This window comes from Zingiber officinale, chromosome 9A (genome assembly GCF_018446385.1).
Source record: "Zingiber officinale cultivar Zhangliang chromosome 9A, Zo_v1.1, whole genome shotgun sequence".
Classification (NCBI taxonomy): domain Eukaryota; kingdom Viridiplantae; phylum Streptophyta; class Magnoliopsida; order Zingiberales; family Zingiberaceae; genus Zingiber; species Zingiber officinale.
Genome location: NC_056002.1, coordinates 132153250 through 132178045, shown reverse-complemented (window position 1 = coordinate 132178045; position 24796 = coordinate 132153250). Strand labels below are relative to the sequence as shown.

The 24796-nt window shown below is 38.3% G+C and overlaps 2 protein-coding genes across 4 annotated transcripts; both read left to right on the top strand.

Moving 5' to 3' along the window:
• The first annotated feature begins 4731 nt into the window (after positions 1-4731).
• LOC122021813 lies at positions 4732-8786 on the top strand. 3 transcript variants are annotated; one of them, XM_042579973.1, is made up of 10 exons: positions 4732-5035; positions 6074-6142; positions 6460-6547; positions 6640-6711; positions 6797-6897; positions 7221-7338; positions 7425-7484; positions 7562-7672; positions 7751-7841; positions 8267-8786. In XM_042579973.1, the coding sequence occupies exons 2-10, from the start codon at positions 6075-6077 to the stop codon at positions 8374-8376; spliced, it is 819 nt and encodes a 272-aa protein (XP_042435907.1). In that variant the 5' UTR covers positions 4732-5035; position 6074; the 3' UTR covers positions 8377-8786. The 3 variants fall into 3 exon arrangements, with proteins under 3 accessions (XP_042435907.1, XP_042435908.1, XP_042435906.1); XM_042579974.1 differs by lacking the exon at positions 4732-5035 and adding an exon at positions 5093-5980 and having other exon boundaries at positions 7751-7824; XM_042579972.1 differs by lacking the exon at positions 4732-5035 and adding an exon at positions 5093-5980.
• Positions 8787-15145: 6359 nt separating this feature from the next.
• Positions 15146-16208, top strand: LOC122021336 (probable BOI-related E3 ubiquitin-protein ligase 3). Its single transcript, XM_042579459.1, has 2 exons — positions 15146-15447; positions 15534-16208. The coding sequence occupies exons 1-2, from the start codon at positions 15184-15186 to the stop codon at positions 16047-16049; spliced, it is 780 nt and encodes a 259-aa protein (XP_042435393.1). The 5' UTR covers positions 15146-15183; the 3' UTR covers positions 16050-16208.
• The last annotated feature ends 8588 nt before the right edge of the window (positions 16209-24796 follow it).

Here is a 24796-nt window from a genome sequence, read left to right as displayed (position 1 = left end):
GAGGAAGATTTTAATTTTTGTAAAAATTCTTCCCTTATTTGCCTTGGGCAAGTATTATAAAAGAAAGGGTGGGGAGGCTTCATGAGACACAACTCTTATTCTCTTGCTTGGAGGATCTCTTGGTGGCCGGCCCTCTCTCTTCTCTCTTTCCCTTTACTCTCTTCTCCTTGGTGGTGGTCGTGGCCGGATTTTAGAGGAAGAGGAAGAAAACTTTTGGGTGGTGTTCATCTTGGAGGATCGTCACCCACACAACGTCCAAGGCGAGGCGAGGAATACGGCAGAAGATCTCGAGGTCATTAGCATACAAAAAGAAGGTATAATTAGCAATTGTTTTCCGCGTCATGCTAGTTATTTCTTTTTGTAAGAATTCCAAACACAAGAGGCATTAAATCTAGTTTTTCGAATTAGTTTTTCGAGTTTGTGTTTTCTTCTTTTTCGAATTTGTGATTCGATTGTTCTTTTTTGTTAACCTAGAGTTATTTAAGGAAATTAAATATTAGCTTTCCTTAAAAGGCTTTGTCTAGGCGGTGGTGGTTGCTTCCATATCCAAGAAGGTCATGTGCCTCGCCATGCAGTTCTGGAAGCCAATTTTGGAAATTAATATTGAATGGAATTAATAACATAGGTGGATTTGAATCAATAGTGTTAAGTTCCGCTTGCGATTCAAATCTAAACCATTAAGAACAGATAAGCTAAATTTGGAATCAATGATGTTAAGTTCCGTTTGCGATTCCTAATTTAACTTCTAAAGAACACAATAGGTTATTTAAGGAAATGTTCGATACTTGTACAAATTTTTGTACAGTGGAATCAGTACGATTTTCCTAGGACTAACCAACAGTGTTTATAAGTGACATATTTTTTCACAATACTATTCATGCTCTCACTTCTTTGGGTTGTAGTCATATCTGCACAAAACATTTGCCGTCCATATACTAAAGCCCACTTTTCCTTTATGTTATACATGCGCCTCAACCAATCATTGTCTTCAAGTGCATAATTGGCCAACATCATGTTCCATGCTGAAATAAAATCTTCCTCTTCATCAAAATCATATACACACGAAGCAAAATCTTTAGCAAAGTCTCTAAACTGCGAAAAAAAACCCCACTCAAATGTATGGCGGCATTTTGATAAATGTGCCAAATGCACAAACGATGATGTGTTTTAGGCCATCTAGAAGCTAATGCCTTTGTCATCGCTACATCTTGATATGTAAGAATAGTAGTTGGTTTTTTCTCACCTATAGCTTTAGTTAATGTATTAAACAACCACTCAAAAGTCAAACTAGTTTCATCATATAATAAATCAACACCAAAAAGTATCGATTGTTTGTGATGATTAACACCCACAAACAACGCAATTGGCCGACCTTCATTGTTTTTTCTGTAGGTTGTGTCAAAGCAAACAACATCTCCAAAATTAGCATAATCAGCTCTCATCATCGCATCAGACCAAAAAATATTAGTAATCAAATCATCTTCATCAACTTGAATAGCATAAAAAAAATTAGGATCATCAAATTGCATTTTCTGCAAATACTCCAATACACCCCTGTATCACCAACTCTCATATTTATTGTTCTTTTGGATTGCAAGTAGTTTTTGTAATTCTCAGGAATAAATCCTAGATTCTCCCTCCCACCTACTTGTCTCACCATAAGATCATGAGATGCTTTTGGGGGGATTCCCACATCACTTGCAATCTCAATCTGTTTCGCTGCAGAAAAAGATATATTTCTATGACTTCTATAGAGGTGAGTTTTGTTTGGACTTGAGAGATAATGATTATGCTCTTTAACAAATTGCACCACAGTAAACTTGCTTTTTCTTCGATTGCTAATCTTCATTTTAGCCTCACAACCAAATCTAGTTTCGTCACGACTTGCTTTGACATAAAGATCTCGTTTGTCTTTTCCTCTTTTGCCTTGGGCACAACAATAAAAAACTCTATCAAGTAATTTACCCGATTTATCATTGTGGATTTTACCTCTCCTTACGCCAAATCCAACTTTTTTAGCATATGTCAAATAAAATTGATATGCATCTTCTTCTGTATCAAATTCCAACCCCATTTGTGGTATATCCAAATCTGTTTCAATGTTTAAGCCTATAAAATCAAACAAACAAAGAAAAATTTTTTTTTAAAATTCGATATATTGAAACTCCATACATTCCTAATATGAATCTTATTACCTTCATTAATAACATCAAAGTCACATTCCTGACTAGCTTCATTTTCTTCAAAATTCAAATGACGACAACTCGTAGATTCACCCTCCATGATAATTACTTTTAGCCGGCTGAAAAAACCAACGAATTTTGGTCTAAAAAAAGCGACAACTCATATAGTTTCATAGTGTAAATTTCATACTCTACATGAATGAAGGTGATTTTATTTTTCAGCTAAAAAAGTATAATAGTCCAGAGGCATGTACTCTGGGGCATCAATGAATATAGATAATATAATCACGCTAGCAACTAGCACATGAAAAGGAAAGTCGTGTAACAACGTTTGATGTAACTAAAAGAATGACACGCCCACATGCAAAAACAATGCTGTCATTCTGCCAGAAGCCTAGAAGTATGGTTCTTAATTCCAATCAGTGGGATCAGACACAATGTTAAAGATTTAATCACTGGAAAACCTCAATCACCCTGAGCCAAAATTAAGAAACAACAATCTCATGCAGAGACCAGAGCTCAAGGCACATTTTCTATATAGTTCAACTAAAAAAAAATGTAAACGATTACCTTTCTGAGAAGGATGGAGGCAGCTGGAATCCTTCTAGGTCGCGGGAGCGAGGGAATTCGAGGTCGCTAGAGGCCGCTGGAGGTGCCAAATGTATAATCAAAACCAGTGAATCACAAGACTAGTGAAATATGACATCAGGATTGTCATACACAAATTGTAGGGAATCCAAAAGTAGATCAAACACATTCTGGAAATGGAAAAGGAAAAGTGAGGACATAATTGCATTAAATTGAGCTATAGATGGTGGCAGAAGACCATGATGCAAAAAACGAAAAAAAACCGATAAAGATCTTGACCTTCAAGTTCTGCAATGAATCCGTGGATGAAATGATCACGAGGATTTAGATTTAAGAGAAAACTACTTGAGAATGAATTTTCTATATAGTTCAACCAAAAAAAAATGTAAACGATTACCTTTCTAAGAAGGATGGAGGTGGAGGACGGGAGGTTGCTGGAGGTCCCCGACGCTGGGTGGAGGCCGCTGGATCAGCGATGCTGGAGGGAGACCGCAGGCGACGAGGTAGGCCACAGGCGACGGGGGAATCAGCGGGAGGGAGGAGGCGCTGGATGTCGAGAGAGAGACTAGGGCTTTTGTGTGGAGGCGGCGCTGGTCGTCGAGAGGGCCGGCTTCGGAGGGATGTCGTAGGCGATGAGGGAGACGGCTGCGGAAGCGGTGCTGGAGAAGGAAACACGAGGCTAGGGTTTTTTGTGTGGAGGCGACGCTGGTCGTCGAGAGGGTCGGCTTCGGAGGGATGTCGCAGGCGATGAGGGAGACGACTGCGGAAGCGGTGCTGGAGAAGGAAACACGAGGCTAGGGTTTTTTTCGGCTTCGGCTTGAGTGACGCTGGAGATCGAGAGAGGTTTTTGGGTCTGGGGCGCGTGCACGCGCTTTGCCCGTGAGGGAGTTTTATACCAGTGGTGTGGTCCGGGGGGGACCAGGGATTTCGGGTCCAGAAGATCCGGCCCCATCTAAATCAGCAGTAACTTCATCAGTTTTCTTGGTTTCTTTCTTGTCTTTCAATTTTGGTTGTTTCAAGAGTAATTGTTGAAGTCTGAAGTCATTCAACACATCATGATGTGTGAGAAGCTTTAGTATCCAGAATGAAGACACATTTTTTTCTTAAATTGCTTACCTTGTAAGTCTAAGAAAGCCCATCCAAATATGAGCGACCAGCACATCCAATTTCTCCATGAAAAAGTAATCTGTTGTCTTGTCGATTCCCATTCCACGACGAAAAATAATGTACTTTTAAGAGCAAAAAGGTCAAGATGAGAAAACTATTAAAATTGAAGACAGAATATCAACCCTCTATTACAAGAAAGAAATCGAAATGGAACTCTCTAGTCGTTGATGATAGATTTTGGAATAATATGAAGGATCTTATCTTCAAAAATTAGTCTAAGACAATATCAACAACAGAGAAGAATACCTCCAATCGAATCATGAAAGATGTGCTCTAACAGAAAAAAAAAAAAAGGAAATGTTCATTGTGTGGAAGAAAGGACACCTCAAAAGATAAAATTTATGAAATTATCTCCAGCTTAGCTTTTGTACATAGACAGTGAAATGAGAATGATGATGCAAATCACTGTTTTTCCCATTCGGTAATTCCTTTGACCCCTTGTTTTGGTGCCTAACCTGTCGAAATGTTTTTAATATATTTCTTCTTTTCGAGTTTTTGTAATTCTTTTTTTTTAGTAGAAATAAATTACTAGAGGCTCGTTCCTGGTTTATTAAAAGAAAGAAAAAATAAGAAACATTTGTTGTTGTAAGAATTAAAGATTTTCAATTGAAAAGATAAGGAAAAAAATCAAAATTTTAAAACTACCTTATCAGAAAAGTTGGAAATTTAAAAAATTTCTCAACTTTGTAACAGAAGCAAAAGATTGTAGATAAAAGTTTTGAATAATACCTTATCAGAAAAACTAGGGAGGTTCTCATGAGGATGATCCTTAAAATACATCGGCGAAAGTTTGTTGTCCAGCTACATTTTAACAATGTGTCAAATTAAGCTAAAATGAAAGGCAAGCGAATAAAAGGCAATGAATTATTGTTTGAACCTTTGATTCATCAACTTTGATCGGAAGGTTTAAGAGATACTGCCCAGATTGTGCAACTTTCATTTCTTCATCAGTAACTAGTTTGAAATTGCTCTTTTTCATTACCTGCCGCAATCAGTGTCAATCGGTAGTGGTATGTAGGTTTAAAAGGCAAAAAGGATATTAACTCAGCATCAAAGCTAATACTCAAACTAATGATGAAGCAAAAATGAAACAGAAGGTAACAGCTTGACATAGGCCTTTGTTTTTCTAGTCATTTTTGTGGTATTATGGGATTTTAAAAGGCATTCTTAGCATAAAAATGGGACATAACACATTAAAAAGGGTGAAAAATAAAGTGGTAAATTAGAAGATGTCTTTGTTAATTGTGTTTTTTCTTTACATTATATATCAATCAGAGTCATCATGAATAAATTTGGCATGTTATAGCAAATCCAAAGCACACAGATAAATGTTGTGCTAGTTTACGTTTCACAAGCTAGCACATGTTGGTGAAGATCAGCAAGTAGGAATTGCCAACTCATAAACCAACACAATATGAACTACAAAGAAGACAGATGTGAAAGAAAAGGAAAACTGTGTTAATAGAAAATGGAGTAGAGAATTAGAGATATACAAGGAAATAGAGAGGGAGAAGAGGAATAAACAAAAAAAAATACTGGAAATGAGATGAGCAGACAGAATAAAAGGAAACAAATTGGAGCGAATTCATACCAAAGTACACAGTTATTTTTCAATTTTGGCCATGTCCTGGCACGACCCTCATTGTGGGCCTTTGCAACAAAGTAAAATGGATTAACTAAATCGGTTTGTAACTACTCCAAATTTTTTCCTAGGATCTGCCTCAGTATGGATAGACTAGATAATCGTGTATATTTAGGTCTCAAATGTTGTAAAATCTGACCAAACAACAGAGTTGCGGATTAAACAAAATAACTGACTTGCATAATAATAGCTTAGTCATATCAGTTCTAGATCTCTAGCAAAGACACATTCATACTTCCTGAACATTCTTACGTGCACGCACTTTGCACGTGAGGGAGTTTTATACCAGTGGTGTGGTCCAGGTGGGGACCAGGGATTTCGGGTCCAGAAGATCCAGCTCCGATTTAGATGAGAAAGACATATTTGTTGAACGTGTTCGAATTGAGAATCTGAAAATGAGGTTCTGACTATGAACCTAAATTGTTCATCTATAGTACTTGATCTACTTAAATTATCATCTGTTCCCTACTTTGGGTAATTGAGTTTATTGCAGCATGAAAAACCTGACGAACAAAATTACACTCCAAGAACCAGCTTTTGACAGGATGATCCTTGTGTACAGGTAAACATACCAGACTCCATACATTTTTCTCTTAGTTAAGAAGTCAATAGTTTGGACACTCATGTCCATAGTTGAGCTCAGTGTTTATCTCATCTCAAGCCTGATAGACTTTTTAATAAGCAATCTCGAAAAGAAAAACAAACAAGCTTGGCTCAGCTATGCTCATCCCGTTTACAACTCTATTTCTGTTTTTTTATAAACTTCTTATCAAGTTAGTCATTTAAGAGGAATGAGTGGGAATGCATAGACACTTGTTCTTTTTTTGATTTCTCTGAAGTCAGTTGCATTTTTCACACTCTTGCTGTTTAATTGTACAGACAGGCCAGCACGGGAAACAATCCTGACCGAGGAATCTATATTAAGCATTTCAAAAACATTCCTATGGCTGATATGGAACTCGTTCTGGTGAGATATCTGAGTTAAAGTTGAAGGAAATGGGTAAATTTCAAAATAACTCTCAAATTCGACTAATATACATCAATTAGAACTATTTGTAGCCTGAAAAGAAGAACCCAAGTTTAACTCCAATGGACTGGGTTAAGTTCCTCATTTCTGTTGTGCTTGGTCTTGTAAGTTCCTCGACACCTTCATTCAATAGGTTTCACATTTCCTTTCTAATCTCTTTATCTAAGATAAAAAAAGTTCTTTTTTCAGGTTACTCTTGTTGGCTCTCTTGAAATGCTGAAGGCGGATATCAGGGTTGCCATAGCTATCCTCTCTGGTCTCATTGGCTATTGCGCTAAGATCTACTTCACGTGAGTATTCTCGATAAACAGACTTCATTTTGGAAAACCTGCTTGAGGTTTGCAGTTTTCTGTTTTTAGCTCTCTTTTACGACTGGAAGGTTTCACGTGTTCAATCTTTTCGTGGTTATTAACTTACAAGAATTTCTTTCAAAACTACGAAAACTTCAATGCATATGTCATAACCTAATCAGTACTCATCTCTTAAGTGCACATGTCTATTTTTCTTTATACTTGATGAGTTATGTTTGATAATAATATGAACATCAAAAGGTTATCTATTGAAAGATGCTTTTTGACAGTTGGTTCCCTAAACGACATATGGAACAATGCAGGTTTCAGCAGAACTTGACGACTCACCAAAACTTAATCACCAAATCGATGTACGACAAACAACTTGACAGTGGAAAAGGCACACTTCTACACTTGTGTGATGATGTGATTCAACAAGAAGTAGGTTGCACGACAACAAACACAAAACTATAAAGTTCATCTGCGCTTTAGAAAGATCTCCACCGTTTCATAATCTGAGTGTGCAGGTCAAAGAGGTCATAATTTCTTTCTTCATTTTGATGGAGCAAGGGAAAATGCCAATAGATGTATGATCCTTATCATCCTTCACTTTCCGTGATTCTTCACGACGAGTAAATCATTGCTCATGTGGTCTATATATCAGGTTCTTGATAATCAATGCGAACGACTTATTCAAGAGGAGTTCGATGAAGAATGCAATTACGAAGTTGAGGATGCGGTTCAAAAGCTGGAGAAACTCGGCATAGCTGCAAGAGTAAGCTCTAAAGTTCTTTTTTAGACGAGTTGGGCAAGTAGCTAAGCTGTTGTTTGTTTACGATTGAATTGTATGCAGGATTCCGTTGGAAGAATCTACTGTGTTCCCCTGAAACAGGCAAACAAGACTATCAATGTTTCGGAGTCGAAAAGGTTAGGCTTCAAGCACTGTAAGTCATTGTGATATACATGAATTCTGAGTTCATCATCCGTGTCTTTAAAATTCTATCTACTATCTTTGTTCATTTGAGAAAAATTCATTTGTCTGTTATTATTAATTCTCTTTTATTATTTTAAATTTTGTCTAAAATAATATGATATACCAATCTTGTTCCTTTAACTTGTCGGGCGTTAAGGTTTCATGCCTCTCCCTTTTTCCTTCCTTAAGTCCTTCACGAATGATTCCTGGTATCCAATGCCTTTCTTTTGCCTTCTTTTTTGGTTATTTTTTTCTTTGCGATCTAAAGACTTTGTTGTTGTTGTCGTCGTCTCATGATAGTTCAATTTTTCCTATAAATATCCATTGAGAAGAAGCTCCTCTTCCCACCATCTCTGTTCTTGGTTAAATTCTTCAGGCAATTCCTTCCTCTTGCAGTAATGGCGAACCAGCCCGCTCCAGGCCGGCCGTGGCTGCTCCGGCTCGCCTCACAGGCGCGGTTTGAAGCACCTGTGCAGCCTCCGCAACCTCAGCCACCGGCGCCATAGCCGACGACTCAGGCTCTTGCTCGTCCTCCTATAACCCCACTGGCCGGGCCGACTGCGCCTCCACCTCCACCGGCTGCAACACCCGCGGCACCGGTCACCGAAGCTCTTCCTCCAGTGGGGAATAACAGAGACGCTACGGATGTTATCCAAAGCCCGGTGATCTCCTCACCTACGGAGGGGGCGCCGCCACCTCCACTGGTGGAAACAGCATCGTGGCCCGCAGTGGCAATCGATGGTGTGCTTCCTCGAAGGACTAACGGCGATGAGACAACAGAGATTGTCGGAAGCCCTTTGGTGGCCTCGCCGGTGGCGCCGGCACGAGAGCGCTCGCCGTCCCCGAGGCTGAGAGGAGAGGCAGCGCCGCAAACGCGTGCGGGCTCGCCGCCCCCTGCAAGGTCGGTGGTAGAGGCACCGGCATCGATTCGCCCCCGTTCACCATCGCCGACGAGGCGTTCCCCCTCGTCATCGACCCCGACACCGATGGAGGCGGTGAAGACGGAGATAGATGCAGCTCCAACGCGCCTCCGATCGCCATCCCCCAAGCCCGCGAAGCCGGCGGAGCGCATTCGCCGTCCCCCAACCCGCGGCACACGCCGTCTCCGCAACCGCAACCATATCTTCCGCCGCCTCGCGCGGCGACGACGAACGGCATCCCAACTCCTCCCCCGTCGCTGAAAGCCAACACGACCTTTTCCCCGACGCCACCGGCGTCGCCCAAACTCACTCCGGCGCCCGAGCCAAAACCTGCACAAGCAACCGGCGACAATCTCCAAAAGGCAACGGTGGCGGAGAAGAAGGAAGAGAGCGAGAGCGGGACGAGGGCGATCATCCTCGCAGGGAACAACGTGGGAGCGGCCATGGACTTACGGGGGCCGCCCTCCCCCTCGGCCACAAAGCTCGACGACGATCAGCAGATCAAGGAAGTTCATCAGGAGAAGGCCATGGCGACGCTGGTGAACAGCAACGTGCAGAGAGTCAACAATTCGCTGCTCCTCGGCGGCTCCTGCAGCGCCGGCAGCCCAGGGGTGCACGTCACCCTCTCCATCCGTTGCCGCCGCCCATCCAAGACCCGCGGCAGCGGCGGCACCTCCACGCATAAGCCTCACCATCCATCTCTGCCCTGAACGATCTTAAAAGCTTTACATGATCTAAGTATATTATAGCATGCCTTCAGTGATAATTTCAGCTGCATTTGCATTTACATTTACAAGTTCTTTAATGATAATTGATAATGGGTGTTAAATGTGGAGCTCAAGCTCACTTTTGAACAGGGCGTAATCTTTCACCCAGCACTTAGGCTATGTTTACTCAAGGGTGTGGATGAGGAAAGGAAAAGAATCAACTATGGAAAGTTATTTTTGGAGGAAGAGAAAAGAAATGGTGAAGAAATCTTTTCCTTTGCACACTTGTTTACCTTGATAGAGGAAGGTGAATACTTATGATGTAATTTTGTAAATAAAAAAGGGTGCATGCGTCATTTTTTTGATACATAGTGTAATTTTATGAGTTAAAAAGGCTACATGCGTCATTTTTTTTGGTATATGGTGTAATTTTGTGAATGCAAAAGGGGTACATGCGTCATTTTTTTTTCCATCCGCTGCTTTCCGTCCGATTTTGAGGTGATCGATTTTGGCTCAAAAATTATCCGCGGATGGATTGCGTTACTTTTCCTTCGGAAAATTTTAATGAAGTAAACGACGGAAACTTTTCCACTGTGGAAACTTTTCCTTAATTTTGCTTTCCACTCTCCCAAGTAAACATAGCCTTAGGCCCCTCAATTCAAGGATGACCGGCCCAATGGTCGGCCGTGTTTGAGGGACAAAGGCACTGAAACACCTTGCGCATCTGACAAGTCACTATTCGTCCGCGACAAATAGGAGACGGGCTGATCTAAAAGACGATCGGGAACATATTTGGCCAGGTCCTAATCATTCGGCCTTTTACTCAAAATACAACTGCATATAAGGTCGGACGAATATGTGGGTCTTCCTATTCGTTATCCCATGCTCTTGTGATCGGGTTAAAAGGATGACTAATTACAAGTCTCGGTACCCTTAGCCCCATAAAATAGGCTAGGTAGCTTTTAGAAGAAACTTGACCGGATTTATGTGGCTCAATTGGTGGTAAAAAGGTGAATACGCTCGCTCTCAGCGCCCCGCCAACTCGTCTCAGGGCCAACACGGAGGAGGTAAATCACGGACGGCTACTAGCTTTTGGAATAGTGACTAACACATAAAGGAGGTATTTACCTTGGTTTTGCTGAGATTCGAACCCCAGAAGGACGACTCGTCTCTATACGTAAGGACGACTTGCCTAAAGAATTGGTCGGGTCTTTTGGGGGCTCAGTTCTCCACTTTCCAGAAGCAAGCATCTCTGTATATGGTCGGACGATCATAGAAACATCCATACCTAAGGGACTCATTTCTCTACTATTTCACTCAAGTCTCTAGCACCACACGATATATACTCGAGCGGCCTTAAAAACAAAGCGTTCTTGCATAAAGCAATGACGCCATTATACATTGATCTATCGTCAGATTAAGTGGTCGGTCGTCCAAACTTCCGGCCAGGACATATCCAAGGGACAATACTGTTAGAGAATCTTAACAACTTGTCAGAAAATAACAACCGTTTGTTAGAGAATATTCCTTCATGATGGCACATGCCTTTAATGGAACCTTCCTCGAAGATAGTTATGCTTTCCTTCAATCGACACCTTGTGATAGCATATTCCTTAAACCGTCTCATTGATGGCGTCAGTTTCAAAAAGGGTGCACATGGGTAACGGAAGATTTCTTGAACCATGGCTCTACTCTTTCCAGGATGTACATATTATGTTGCTCAACAATTTCTAACATATGACATTCTTTGTCATCTCATAATTGCGGAGGTTATAGAGATGATATATAAAGGGGGTCCTCTTCGATGACAAGGTAGGCATACTTCATACATCTTACTACGCGCGCATCATGCTACCCATTTACTGTTCTTCTTTCCACTCAGGCAATACACTGACTTGAGCATTGAAGGGCTTTCGTCAAGGACCCCTTTCTTGATTTTTGGCGCTAACATTTTGTTGGCTCATTTAAATGTATGCAGAGGGCTTAGCACACTAGCCCATAGTCCTCGATTCAATCAGAAGGTCTTCGTCCAATCAAAGGTGCAGGCACCTACCTAGCGCGTCATCTTCAGCTTTCAGACATGATCAATAATATTTTTTAGTTGATGATCGATTTCTGTTCAAGATATGGAGTTCATGAGAGGGCAGGCCTCATTAGTGTCACCCAAGAAGGCCATCCAAATCTTGTCACAATCCATTTGGTGTTGCCATGTATAACCCTATAGGGGTTGAGTCATATCGAGGTTGGCCAAAAAAGATGGCCAACCCTCTTACGAGTTCCCTCTATTATTGGAGTAAAAAAAAAAAGTGAAATCATCACCTTAGTGGCTCCTCCAGAGTGGTTTCATACTCTTTAGAAGGGGATAAATTACTGGAAGGATTTGCTCAAACGTCACACCTTTTTATATGAGAAGGTCAGACATCTAGCAAGATATTTTATATCTACTATTATGTGTTAATCGATGTAGGTTTATTCGTGTTCTCGGAGAAAGTTTAGCACCTAAATCTCTCTCCTTTGAATCAACATGGTCAGGAAGGAGTTGTTACCTAATCAAAATTGCTAATCGATGTCTAATGCCCCTAATTAGGTAGGTAACTATAAGTAAATCTAACCTTTGGCAAGAAGCTCCGGCCTAATCAAACATATTAATCAATGGTTCAATGTCGGATGACCCTAAGCTACAAGTAAAGTCAAACTTTGGCTGACGAAATTCATTAGATTTTAAAAAATAATAATCTCAGTTATCTTTATTGATTATCTCTGGATGATCGATCCTATCCTATGAAAGAAATCCATTGAATTTTAAAAACACTAATTAGAGGAGTTATTCCCTAATCAAATTTACTAATCAATGAATCAATGACTAATGACCCTAATTAGGTGGATAGTTACAAGTAAAGCAAACTTTTATTGACCAGATCGGTCGACTTACCTATATATCCAATCTTAAACATACTAGCGAGGAAGGAGTTGTTTCCTAATCGCACTTACTAATTAATGGATCGATACATATGGCTCTCCCTAATTGGGTGCGTAGCTATACAAGTGAAACCAAAATCTAACTAATGTGTGGCTCGACTACTTTCCAATTAAAGGTCGTACCATCGCGCAATTGTGCCATTGCATCTATTTTCTTACTTTGTGCCTTCATCTCTGACAAATTAATAAATGTGTCCATGGAGTGCCAAGTTAAGGATGATAAATTTATTAAAATAAATTAGAGATTAATTTTTGATGGAGACATATTTTTAGTGAAAAACTTCTTTCATTTGACGGTCGATTATAAGTTGACCTCATAATTTATCTCATGTCATATAGTCTAAAGATGAACGGTAAAGGATGTCTGAAATGAGCATAATTATCTTTATTATATTTTGACAAATTAATAAACATCAGCCTGACAATTAGATTACCCCATTAAGGATGGAAGCATTCTTGTTCTCGTTGTTTGAATTTATATTGATTACTCGGGTTGATATATTCCCAGTTTGAATCTATACCTATTCGAATATCGATGACTTATGTTGAAATAATATACGTATCACCAATATCAACATTAACGATCGATTCATTTGAACTCATGTCCTGATTTTGTTGGAAAATTAGTTTTGAACTAATTAGTGTGTGAATGAGAATTTACATGAATTGGTGACATGACTTAATTTGAATCGTCGAATTAAGATAGATAAATTAGATTCATCCAAATGAGAATGCATTGATTTCAAATGGAAGACATCCAAATGAAGAGACATTATATTTCTTGAGAAGAGATGCGATCTAGATCATCCAATTCAAGTTGAATGGATGAGATCTAATTCAACCAAGAAGTTCTTCTACCCCCTTTATTTGGTATAAATAATATTCCTCATATTCTCATTTCATTCATTCCATTTCAAAATAAAGCAAATATTGCATTTCATACTTTGTTCAGATGTCTTACGATTTGTAGTATTATCATAAGATAAAGTCATTATATTTAGGAAGCAGATTGTCATGTTCCATGAATACTATGTGCGGGATAAATTTGTCTTAAAAATATAGAGTCCAATACTAATCTTGACTTAAAACAGTGTTATACCATTATTCTACCTGTGCAAAGATTGCACCACCACTATCTCTAACAAATTTTGGGTACCCATCACGTACTCCTATTCATCAAAGGATTGTTATATATTATTTAATGGATTGTTTCCATACTAACACTCTTTATGGTAATAGGAAAAGTATACGTGGAGACCAATTTAAAAATCAGCTTAGATCCGATATCCATTAAAAAAAAATCCATAAGCATATCATAGTTGAGTCTCAAATTCCATATATTTGATCTGTTATTGAATGACCTAACCATTATTTTTCGTGGGGGTTAGAGATTTTGATTGTTAAACTTGGACATTGCACTTTCTATCATTTCAATTAGTGTATTTTTTTGGAAAAAAAAATTATATCATCATTATCATGAATTGTAATAGTCCTAAAATTTCTAGTATAATATTCTAAAACAAAAATTGGACAAAAGACAAACATAATAAATATAAAGATATTTGTGAGTTATTAGTTGCAATGATGAGTCAATTTGGATTCGGTTTGATTGTGTTAAAGATGAACCACACAAACTTGAGTCCCGCATAAAATATAATTACAGTGTCGGTGAGCTTATCGTTAGGATTGAATCGGTTTAAATCGAGCTTGATTCCTACTCAAATCGGTATATTTAAAAGTAATCCGCACAATTTACAATAGTGATGGCTCACTGACATTGATGAATGGTAAAAAGAGGAACTTTTTAAAAAAATAGATTCGTTATTTTAGTGATTTTTTTAATGTTAGTTTCACGGATATGGAGGGAGGTATATATAGATATTATAGACGTATAGTAAGATAAACTTTAAGTTTTTAGTTTCTAAAAATCGATCCCTGATTATTATGTAAAAATATCATAAATTCACCATCTATGTTACGTCCTAGAAAAAAAGAAAGAGAAACTCTTGAGAACTTACTAGTGGTGGTCTTTTTCTTGGGATGAAAATTTTATATTGATGTTTCTGTAAGTTAGGAGTAGACCATTGTGCTAGGATTACAATCAGAGTCCACATATAAGATTATAAGATAAGAAATATTTTTGTTGGTACCAGACTTTTTGACTTTTTGAGTATACCTCAAAAATAAATTCATATGGCCATGGCTTAGATAAATCATTTTTTTTCTGGTTATTTGTTCCCTCGTCGAATGTACGATAAACGGATATTTTCTCTTCTTTCCCTTTTCTATAATGAACCAAAATAATGTGAATGTCTTTCCTATTTACATTACGAGAGATTTTCGTAGGACCAAAATTAAAAAAAAAAAAAAAAACAACGAGCATCATCGTTCTTAATTATTCACATGGTTGCCTGAAAGCTACAGAGCCTGCTCGTCGGCATGACTGTCGCCACTCAAGCTCCCTTTCCAAAATTGTCGTGTAGAATCAACTTACCGATCGCAATCAACGCAGAGGTTTCTACCCATTTCCCACCTTTTTATCCTCACGAGATGCGTCTGAGGCCATGCGGGTGAATCGAGCTCGGTCCACAGCCACGGACATGCCAGATCTCTCTCTCTCTATATATATGGCAACAGGGTCCGCGTGCTCCATCCTCTGTCTTCCGCCATTAATCGCGCAAAAACAGAGCTGCGATCGAGCGGTTTAATGGCGGTTGAAAGGTTGGGAGAGATTCGCGCGTTTAGGAGCACTGTGCTTGCGGATGGGTCCAGTGGCGGCGGACACGCTGCCTTGGACGAGGAACTGCAGCTGCTGCAGCGCCAGATCGTTGGTCCGCAACAGCGACGAGGAGGGGCGTCGAGCGACTTTGAGAGGAAGCGGCCGCCGGGGGCTGCTGCCTCCGGTAGCGGGAGAATGATGGCGGTTCCTCGCAGGCGGGATTCGGAGATTGACGGCGTTGTTGGATTTTATGTGGGTGCATGATGGATTCTTTGTTGTCGGATTTTTTTTTTTCGATTTATTTGTGTGTGTGTGGTTTTTTTTTTTTGGATTTGTAGGTGGAGCGGCTGCGGGATGAGGTGCGGGAGGTGTGGAAGAGGCATTGCCGGGGGCTTCTGGCGGCGGCGGAGGGGGAGGCGGCGCGGCGGTTGAGGGGGAAGGAGGCGGAGCTGGAGGCGGCGAGGCTGAGGAGCGCGGCGCTGGAGGAGAAGGTGCGGCAGCTGAGCGCGGAGGGCCAGATGTGGGTGGCTGCGGCCAGGCACCACGAGGCGGCCGTCGGCGTGCTCAGGGCGAGCTTGGAGCGGACGCTGCGGACAAGAGACGGCGAGGGATACGGTGATAGCGAGGCGGCCTCCGCCGATTCGTCGTGCCGCTTCGCGACTGAGGAGATGGGGCGTTGTGGTCGTCTCCCGCGGCGGAGCGGGTGGTGCACGGCGTGCGGCCGCCGGGAGGCGCGCGCTGTGCTGCTGCCCTGCAAGCACCTGTGTCTCTGCGAGGACTGCGAGCCTGCCGCCGGCGAGTGCCCCGTCTGCGGCGCCGTCAAGACTGACGGCTTCCAGGTCTTCACGTGCTGATCAACTTACTTCGCCGGCGATCGACATGCACGGCCTTCTGTCGAACTCATCAAATTTGTTTAAATTTCTTTTTTTTTCCTTCGTATTTTTTGTTAAAAGGTACTTTCTCTTCAATTTCGATCAAATATCGATCCATAGAATTAAAATTTCACGAAAACATTTCCATGTATTTTATTAAGGAGTTGTTTTAGCTCCTTTTTCAAATATTCTAATTAAAATTTAATTGAAAGATGATAAATTTATTATAGTAAAATAGAGATTAATTTTTTATAGATAAATTATATTTTAAAAAAAAAAAATTCTTCCATCTATATTATAAATTAATCTCATAATTTATTTCTCGTTACATAACAGGAGCTATAAAGACGTTTAAGTTGTGTAATGATCATCTTTTACTATAATTGTGAGTTTGTGACGGACTGGGATCAAATTTCAACGGACATATATTCTCATAATAAAATTTCTTATATTCCTTAATTATTTAAGGATCAACTATAAATCAACCTTATAATTTTTCTTTCATTAAATAACTCAGCAACGGACGAGATAATAACCTGAACGATCAGCTTTTTGCATCACATATATGTCCGATATTTCACGTCTCAATTGTTCATATCATAAAAAGGAAAACGGAACTTGTCTATATTTAATATTTATAATATTCTTTTAAGTTTCACCTTAATCATTTTAATTAAAATTGCACCGTTTTGAAATAGTATTGACTAAAATTCTAACATTTTAAAGAAGCTTTAATTAAAACACCACAATTAACTTTGATCAAAATTTCACGTATTATACTATTTTTGACGCAAGCTTTACAATGGTGAAATAATTTTAATAACGGTAAATTTAGCTAATTAGAATTGAATTATAATCATATGCATATAATTAATACTAGTGTGATCGTGCACACACATTGCGTGTGTAATATAATAATATATAAAATATTTGGGTCGTTGAAAATCCGAATTGTTTGGATTTTTTAGTGTCACCCTTATAAACCAATAATTAATTATACTTGTCTTAGTAAAAAAAACTAAGAAAAGTATATTTTTTAATATCGTCTGTCTAAAATATTTATAGAACATTTTTTGATAATAGTATTGTCAATTCTAAGATATGAGACTAAAGAGAACTATATTTTTTAATATAAAACAACCAGAGAAAATTAATGATGAGGAAAATTCATAATAATACGTTGTAACTGAGTCTCGAACTCTAGAGCACTTATTGTTTCGCTTGTGGAATTACTAATAAACCTTGGAATTATTTTTAGTGTAAATAGAAAAAAAAGCATTAACATAAATGCATTTTACGTTTCATCAAAGTTAGTTAGTAAAGGGGAGAGATTTTTAATAAAATAGTAATATATAGAGATAATATTATTAAAATATTTTTAATAATGATTTATATAGTATATTTGTTGATTAAAGTTTAGTCATCTAGTATTATTCTTTAATAAAATTTGGTTTATAGCCACCTCGAAACTACTATTCAATTTAGCATTATTACCCTCGGCTATGGTGCGAACAGACTTTTAGACAATGAGATTCAAATTAAATCTCATCGGACGTATATTATATTTAGAGAATTAAAAAAAAAGGACATTATGATATTAGACCGTCCATTAGAATTTATTAATACTTTCCGATTTAGTGGGAGATTTTTTAGCATCGACTTCCAGATTAATTACATCTTAAAAACTCAATATCTAGATTATAGAGGATTATTATTATTATTATTATTATTATTATTATTATTTACTTAGGAGCACGGTGCTAACTCCTATGAAAAAAGGGTTTGAGTCTATAGTAAAGCATATCATGTCCGTGAAGTACAAATTATTTGTGATAAAGGCCGTCTATCAAAATTTATCTGTACTTTTTAAATTTATCCTAATGATTATTAAAAAAATTTTATAGAATTGAACAAATTATTTTCTTGATTAACCAATAAAAAAGTTGGATATAGCTTAATTATAAAAACGAAAAAGTGATATTTATACTTCCCATAATAAAACTCTTATAAAATCAAATAAGAGGATTATAATTTAAATTTTAATAGAGACAAAACTTAACAAGAGGATTAAATATTAATTAATATATTGTGCTTCCATTATTTACTTCAAAAGATGTCCTAAGATTGATTTTATCTTGTAGAGTTGTTCGATGGATGATACTGGGTAACTCTCAATAAATCTGGATGTCTGAATCAGTCATGGGCATCCCAAGTGATAGTTTGGGAGTGCTCCGAGCATCCGAATTTACTAAGACTCGTCCATACATCAACCACTAAATGACCGTGCAGATAGATATATATATATATATATATATATATATATATATATATATATATATATATATATATATATATATATATATATATATATATATATATATATATAATTTTATTTTGTATGGTCGTTCGATGGATAATATCGGATGACTCTCAGTGAATCTAGACACCCAAATTAACTGAGACTCACTCATGTGTCATCCATCGAATGACTGTACAAGATATATAAACATATATATCATGCAGAACGCGCTAATGCTGGACGTGCGTAGCGCCTCTTATGGGTAGGGATGTAAATGAACCAAACGGTTCGCGAGTTATTCGGAGCTCGATTCGGTAAAAAACTCGTTCGAGTTCGTTCGTTTATCTTATCGAGCCGAGCTCGAGCTCGACAGTTTTATCAAACCGAGCTCGAGTTTAAGGATATTCGGCTCGTGAGCTCGGGAACATGTTCGTTTATAGGCTCACGAGCCAAAAAAACGTGCCTTAAACCGAGCTCTAAAATGAGAAAAAAATGAACTCTAAAACGAGCATTAAAATGAGTTTTAAAATAAGTCAAAAAACAAGTTCTAAAACGAGCCAAAAATGAGCTCTAAACGAGTCCGAAAACGATCCCGAGTTCGCTTAACGAATTAGGCTCGTTAACTTTGATAATCGGGCTAATAACGAGTCGAGCTCGAACTGTTCGCAAGCTTGATTATTCTAAAACGAGCCGAGCTCGAGCCTTGTGATAAAAGCTCGATTCGAACTCGAGTCCGAATATAACTTAAACGAGCCGAGCTCGAGCCTAATACTGTTCGACTCGGTTCAACTCGTTTACATCCCTACTCATGGGGAGGCACCTCTAATTACTAGAAGCACCTCCCTGGGTGAGCCCCTTGTGTGTCTATATATATATATATATATATATATATATATATATATAAATTAGGACCAAATTTATCCCCTTGGATCTCTGCTGCCTTTTTCTATTGTTCGTTTCCGTGCTTTGGCTTATTGGTGTTTGCTGACTGCTGCTTTTGTTGGTTTGTTGCAATCTTAGGATGGAATGATGGCTAGGAGTTTAGATAATTGGTGTATTCATCCCTAAGGGAGACCAAGTGCCTGCTTCCTAATACGAAAGAAAAATTCCTTTTTGTTGTCTGTAGGCCATCTAGATTTTGATCGGATTCGAATTACTGTTAAAAGTTTCCTGAAAGAAAAATGTCCTTGTCCTTTTCCTTTTCCTGGTCCTTAATTCATGTTATTGCCCCTAAAACTGATCCTTTTTTCGAGCTCGAGTATTTCGCTTGCCATTGAAATGGTAGAACGCAGTTAGCTTCATATCTGTTTATTCTCTAATAAATAGTGGATTGGTCTCCCAGGACCAATTTGGCTTAATATGCTCTTAGATCAGGTTCAAAATGGTCTTGGTCCCCCCCCCCCAAATCGTAATATTTCTTTATCATCAGAGCTAACTCAATTTTACCGGATGGATATAGGTTTATAGAAATCTAAGTAGCATAGATCCATTGAATTTTAATTGAACTCACTGATAGATATACCTAATAGATCTTTGTGAATTTTTTAGGTTCCAAAAGTTTAACTGTATCCTCTATTATTTATTTCGATTTTTTCGGATATGTTACAATGTTATGCTAACTTTCAGTCATAACATGGTCTTATTCTAGAAAACAAGTCCACGTTGAACCTGAACTGAATCAAACCAGACTTATTGTAGTACTGATTTAGATCCTCAAGGACTGGTCTAATTTAGATCAGGTCCAACGTGGACTTGATTTTTTGAAGATCAGGATAGAAAGATGTAGAAAAGTATAAAGAGGAAGAAGAGAAGTTGAAATGGTTTCTTGATCCGATGCAATATTGTAGATAATTTAGATGATATTTATTTATAGTTTATATAGGAGAGAATGATTCTCAATAATTTGATTATAGCCTAATTAATGAGTAAATATTCGGTAATATTTTTATGATTAGAATGCAATCCCTTGATTGTAGTATGTGATTATTTTATCTTTATGAAATTTTGGTGTGATTATTTCTTTCCTTATCAAGGATCACATTATAATTGAAAGTTAGTATATATCATTATAGTATACTTGGAAATGTCAAAATAAATAATGCAGAGCACTGTTAAACTCATTATAGTTCAGAAATCATCTAAAATGAATTTAATCAAATCTTTCTAAATTTATAGTTTTGATTCCTAATCTTTAAAAAATTAGACTCACGTTGAGGCTGATTTAAATCACACCAGACCTATAATAGTAAAATTAGTACCATTATTAATGAGAATGATTAAGCAAGTAAAAACTATAGTCATAAGTAGTTATATGTATAGATTATAAAAAGAAATTATTATATAAGGTAATGATAAGAAAAGAAAGATAAAAAAAAAGGTCAGATTTGGCAAGGGTAAAAAGAAAAAGAAAAATGCTTTTACACATTTTTGAAATTTTAGGATGTCTCGCGGGCAACTCCGAATTTTAGATGCGCCTTTGGGATTCTCATATTTTTTACGAGTAATTCTAGAATCTTTGTGATTCTACCTTCGAATCCTAATCTTGACCTCGATGTCCAGCAAAGCGGCTTATGCTGCTGTTTGGCTTTGATTGGGAGTTGGTGAGGGAAAGGGAAGATGTTGAGTTGTAAGATTATAAATAAAATTTTATATTGAAAATATATGAAAAGGATCGTGTAGATTTATAAGGGAAAGATATCTCCATTGGTATGTGTTGGACTCCGTGGTTGTTTTGATGTGATCAATCAAGTTAGGTTAGGTCCTGTTTATTATTTGATCCCTGTGTCTAAGTGTGCAGGAGCTTAGGAGCGCAGGAAGTCGAACGGAAGACGCAGCTAGCGAGAAGAACGGCACGAGAAGAGAGCCGACGGGCTCGATGCGTCCGAAGGATGAAAGAGCTACGGAAGAATACATCGGTGGACGAGAAGAATGTGCGCGGCGTTCGAGGGACAAGAAGCCGGGACGGAAGCCTGCTCGAGGAGAAGGCCGAAAATTGGGTTCGGGTGAGCCCTATTTCGGTTGATCGAAATCACCCAAGCGATCGGAGCTTTGGAAGAAGAAGAAAAAGAGAAGTTGGAAGCTATTTATACCATGCAGTGTTGGAGGCGCCTCAGACTTGTCCGAGACACCTCAGTGTTGGAGGCGCCTCAGACTTGTCCGAGGCACCTCAGTGTTGGAGGCGCCTCAGACCCAGTCTACTTGACCGTTTGAGCGCGGATAAAGTTTTATCTGGTCAAACCCCTTGGAGGTGCCCTCAACCCTCTTGGAGGTTGATAATCATCATTTTGTATAGATATTTTGATTCATATAAGCATGTCATTTGATCTTCTCATGTGTTAATTTCACATTTATATCATATTTCATGAATTACATTCATTTGTGAACTTAATTACAAATTATATCATATTTGAGGTATTTGATGCTAATATTTTGTTATATGTTTTGTAGGATCAAAAGAGTCATGGACTTGATTAGATCAGACCAAGTTTGGATTCAAATCTAGGGCTAATTGAAGAAATCAAGTTCTGAAGCAATATGGACCGTCCATCCAAGATCGGAGCGGATCTAAGTCATTTATCAAGGATCTGGTCCATCCAAGCCAAAGAATAGTAGATCACAACCATTGATCAAGATCTGAAGATTTGGAACAGATTTGGAGCAATTGCCACCGTTGGATCGATCCGAGGAAATCACAGCCGTTCATCACAGATCTGAGATCTGATTTAAATCACATGAGAAGCTACAGTGTTCCTTCGTCAATTTGCTACAGTCTTCGCATCCAAGCCACAGGGAGCGCAAGCTCGCTCCGGCGATCTTCCTTCCTCGATCCATTCCACCGCCGACGGTCAAGAGAGGTCAAGGGCGTCCCTTCCTCCGGTCATCGATCCATCTTCCAGCCGGCGACGCCATCTCAATCATCTGAACACCAATTTCTACCGCGATTTCGTGCGAGGAAGAAGAAGCAAAGAAGGAGAAGCAATTCGGTGGTTTGAGCCGATTCCTTTGTCTTCCGGCCGGTTATCTTCCTTTCTTGAAGCTCCGCACCTTTTCTCTGATCTCGATCCATTTCCATCTGAGTTACTTTGTTTGTCTTCAACGATGAGTTCTTCATCTGATGTAGACCGAACCCAAGCTAGGGTTTCTCCAATTTGATTAGTGTGAATCCTCTAAATGATAGTTTCTTTATCTCTGTTTGAATTTTAGTTTGTTGTAGTTGATCAATGCATAGTTGATTCAAATTCTCTTGCTATTGCTTTGAAACCTTCCGTTAAGAGTACTGTTCTTGATGTCTAAACAATTTAGGTTTGCTTAATGGTTGCAATAGGCTATTCTTGGTTATTATTTCTTTCAATGCAGTAGTTTAGATTAGTAGATTCTTTTCTTGTTACTTTCCATGAATTGAATTTGCAAATGTAGCATAAATTTTGGTTCTTATGTCTTCTATTTGTTCATAAGTCATTTCTTAAATCCCAATTTGTCTAGAAAACCCAAGCCAACAATAATTGATCCTAAGACTATCATCCTACTGTTTACATTCCTTGAGAGAGACGATCCGAGTCATCCTATATTGCATTAGTGTAGGAAGGAGTTCGGTGAAATTATTTTATACCCAAATCACGACAAAATCGGGCTTATCAAATTTGGCGTCGTTGCCGGGGAATGTAGCGGTGTTTGATAATCTTAGGATTGTTCTCTATTTTGAAAACTAAAAATTTTTTGTTTGAGTGCTTTCATATTCATATATCCATGTGTTTAATCTTTTATGCTCCTGTATTTTCTGATCTTATCTGCTAGTATTTCAGTGTAAGAACAGGAATTTATTTGACCATGGATCCATATTATCAGTACTATCAGCCTCAAACTTGGTTCTATCAGTCTGAACATCAGTACTACCCACCTGTGGATTATGCAAGTTTCAGATACGAGGTTGCACAAGGACAATTTGATGAGTCATATCCATTATATCAAAGACCACAGGGAGTTCAAAATGATTATATAGCTATGCGGAAAAAAATTCGTGGTATTCAACAATTCAAGGAGGAGACATTGAGTGAATATTGGAAAAGATTTAAGGAACTTTGCTCTAGTTGTCCTCAACATCAAATCAGTGATCAGATGTTTGTCCTACATTTTTATGATGGGTTGTCGCCGTTTGATTTGTACATGGTGGATAAAACTAGTGGAGGGCCCTTGATTGATAAGACTCCTGATGAAGCTATGAAACTTTTGGAAAATATGGCAGCCAACCCTCAACAATTTAGAAATGGACAACCAGTTACCATAAGAGTTGATGAGATTATTCCTACAGATGTAGAGGTGCTTGAGCAGAGGGATTGTAGTGTCTTTGACAGACCTGATCTTGATTTTATTACTTCACAGAACTCCTCTGATATTTCTTGTTATGATTCTGTAGTTGTAAGGATTTCTAACTCTACTAATACTGTTGTTGTAGATGTTGTTGATGATGCAGGTACTGATGTGGATGATGAGGAAAGTGTAGGGGATTGTATACTGGAAGCAATACCCCAAGAATCACATGAACTAGATGTTGATAATGAGAGTGTAGGGACTTATGCTGTGGAAGCAGAGCCCCAAGAATCACTTTCCTTAGATATACCACATAAGCCAGAACCAGAGTCTGAGCTATTATCTAATGATGAGGAGGTCACAGTCACCATTTTAGAACCTCCAGGTACCTTTCAACATGACAAGGTTAGTATTTCTTGTGATTCATTAGCAGATTTTATTGAGGTACCATTAATTGATTTTGTTGGATGTGATATATTTTTTGAACCATGTAATGTAAAAACTAATATTTTCCCATACTTGCAAGAGGTGTTATTTTTCTTTGGCTTTGTAGGTCGTCGTAGGCTTCCAAAATGGTTGCTCCATCTAAACCGCCTCCGACCTCTAGGAAGAATTTTCAAAGGAAAAATGTTGGATGAAGTGGATTTGACTGCAACTACAATTATTCCACTCCCAACTTGGATTTTACTTCTTAACCGACTCCAACCACCGGGAAAGACCATTTCATTACCGACGTGGATGCTACTTCTAAATCGTTTGCAACCGCCCGGAATAAAGGGGAGTTTGTTCTTTACTTTTTTTTTGCTTTGCACTTTCTTTTACTTTCATACTTTACATTTGCATTTTGCTTAATACTTTGCATTTTGTAGTCTACATAGCATTTCATTTCTGAATAAAATTCTCCATGAAATTGTTCTAGTAATACTTTTAAGATGGTAAAAGTTTCTTAAATTTGAACCATCAAGCTCTAGGTCATTTGACATAATTGAATGCTTTTCTTACATGATATTGGTTAGTTTTGTGGTAGATTCCAATTTGATTAACTGAGCTTGATTGCATGAAAATTACCTAGAGAGGATCACTTTAAGCCTATACTCTATTATTCTTTTTGTGTGATATGCAC

Bases quoted from the DNA above. Each gene is read 5' to 3' on its own strand.
- LOC122021336 (XM_042579459.1), top strand. From the start codon at position 15,184: ATGGCGGTTGAAAGGTTGGGAGAGATTCGCGCGTTTAGGAGCACTGTG. The intron at 15,448-15,533 runs GTGGGTGCATGA...TTGGATTTGTAG, and splicing joins ACGGCGTTGTTGGATTTTAT to GTGGAGCGGCTGCGGGATGA.
- LOC122021813 (XM_042579972.1), top strand. The intron at 6,143-6,459 runs GTAAACATACCA...TTAATTGTACAG, and splicing joins AGGATGATCCTTGTGTACAG to ACAGGCCAGCACGGGAAACA. The intron at 7,485-7,561 runs GTATGATCCTTA...TCTATATATCAG, and splicing joins AAGGGAAAATGCCAATAGAT to GTTCTTGATAATCAATGCGA.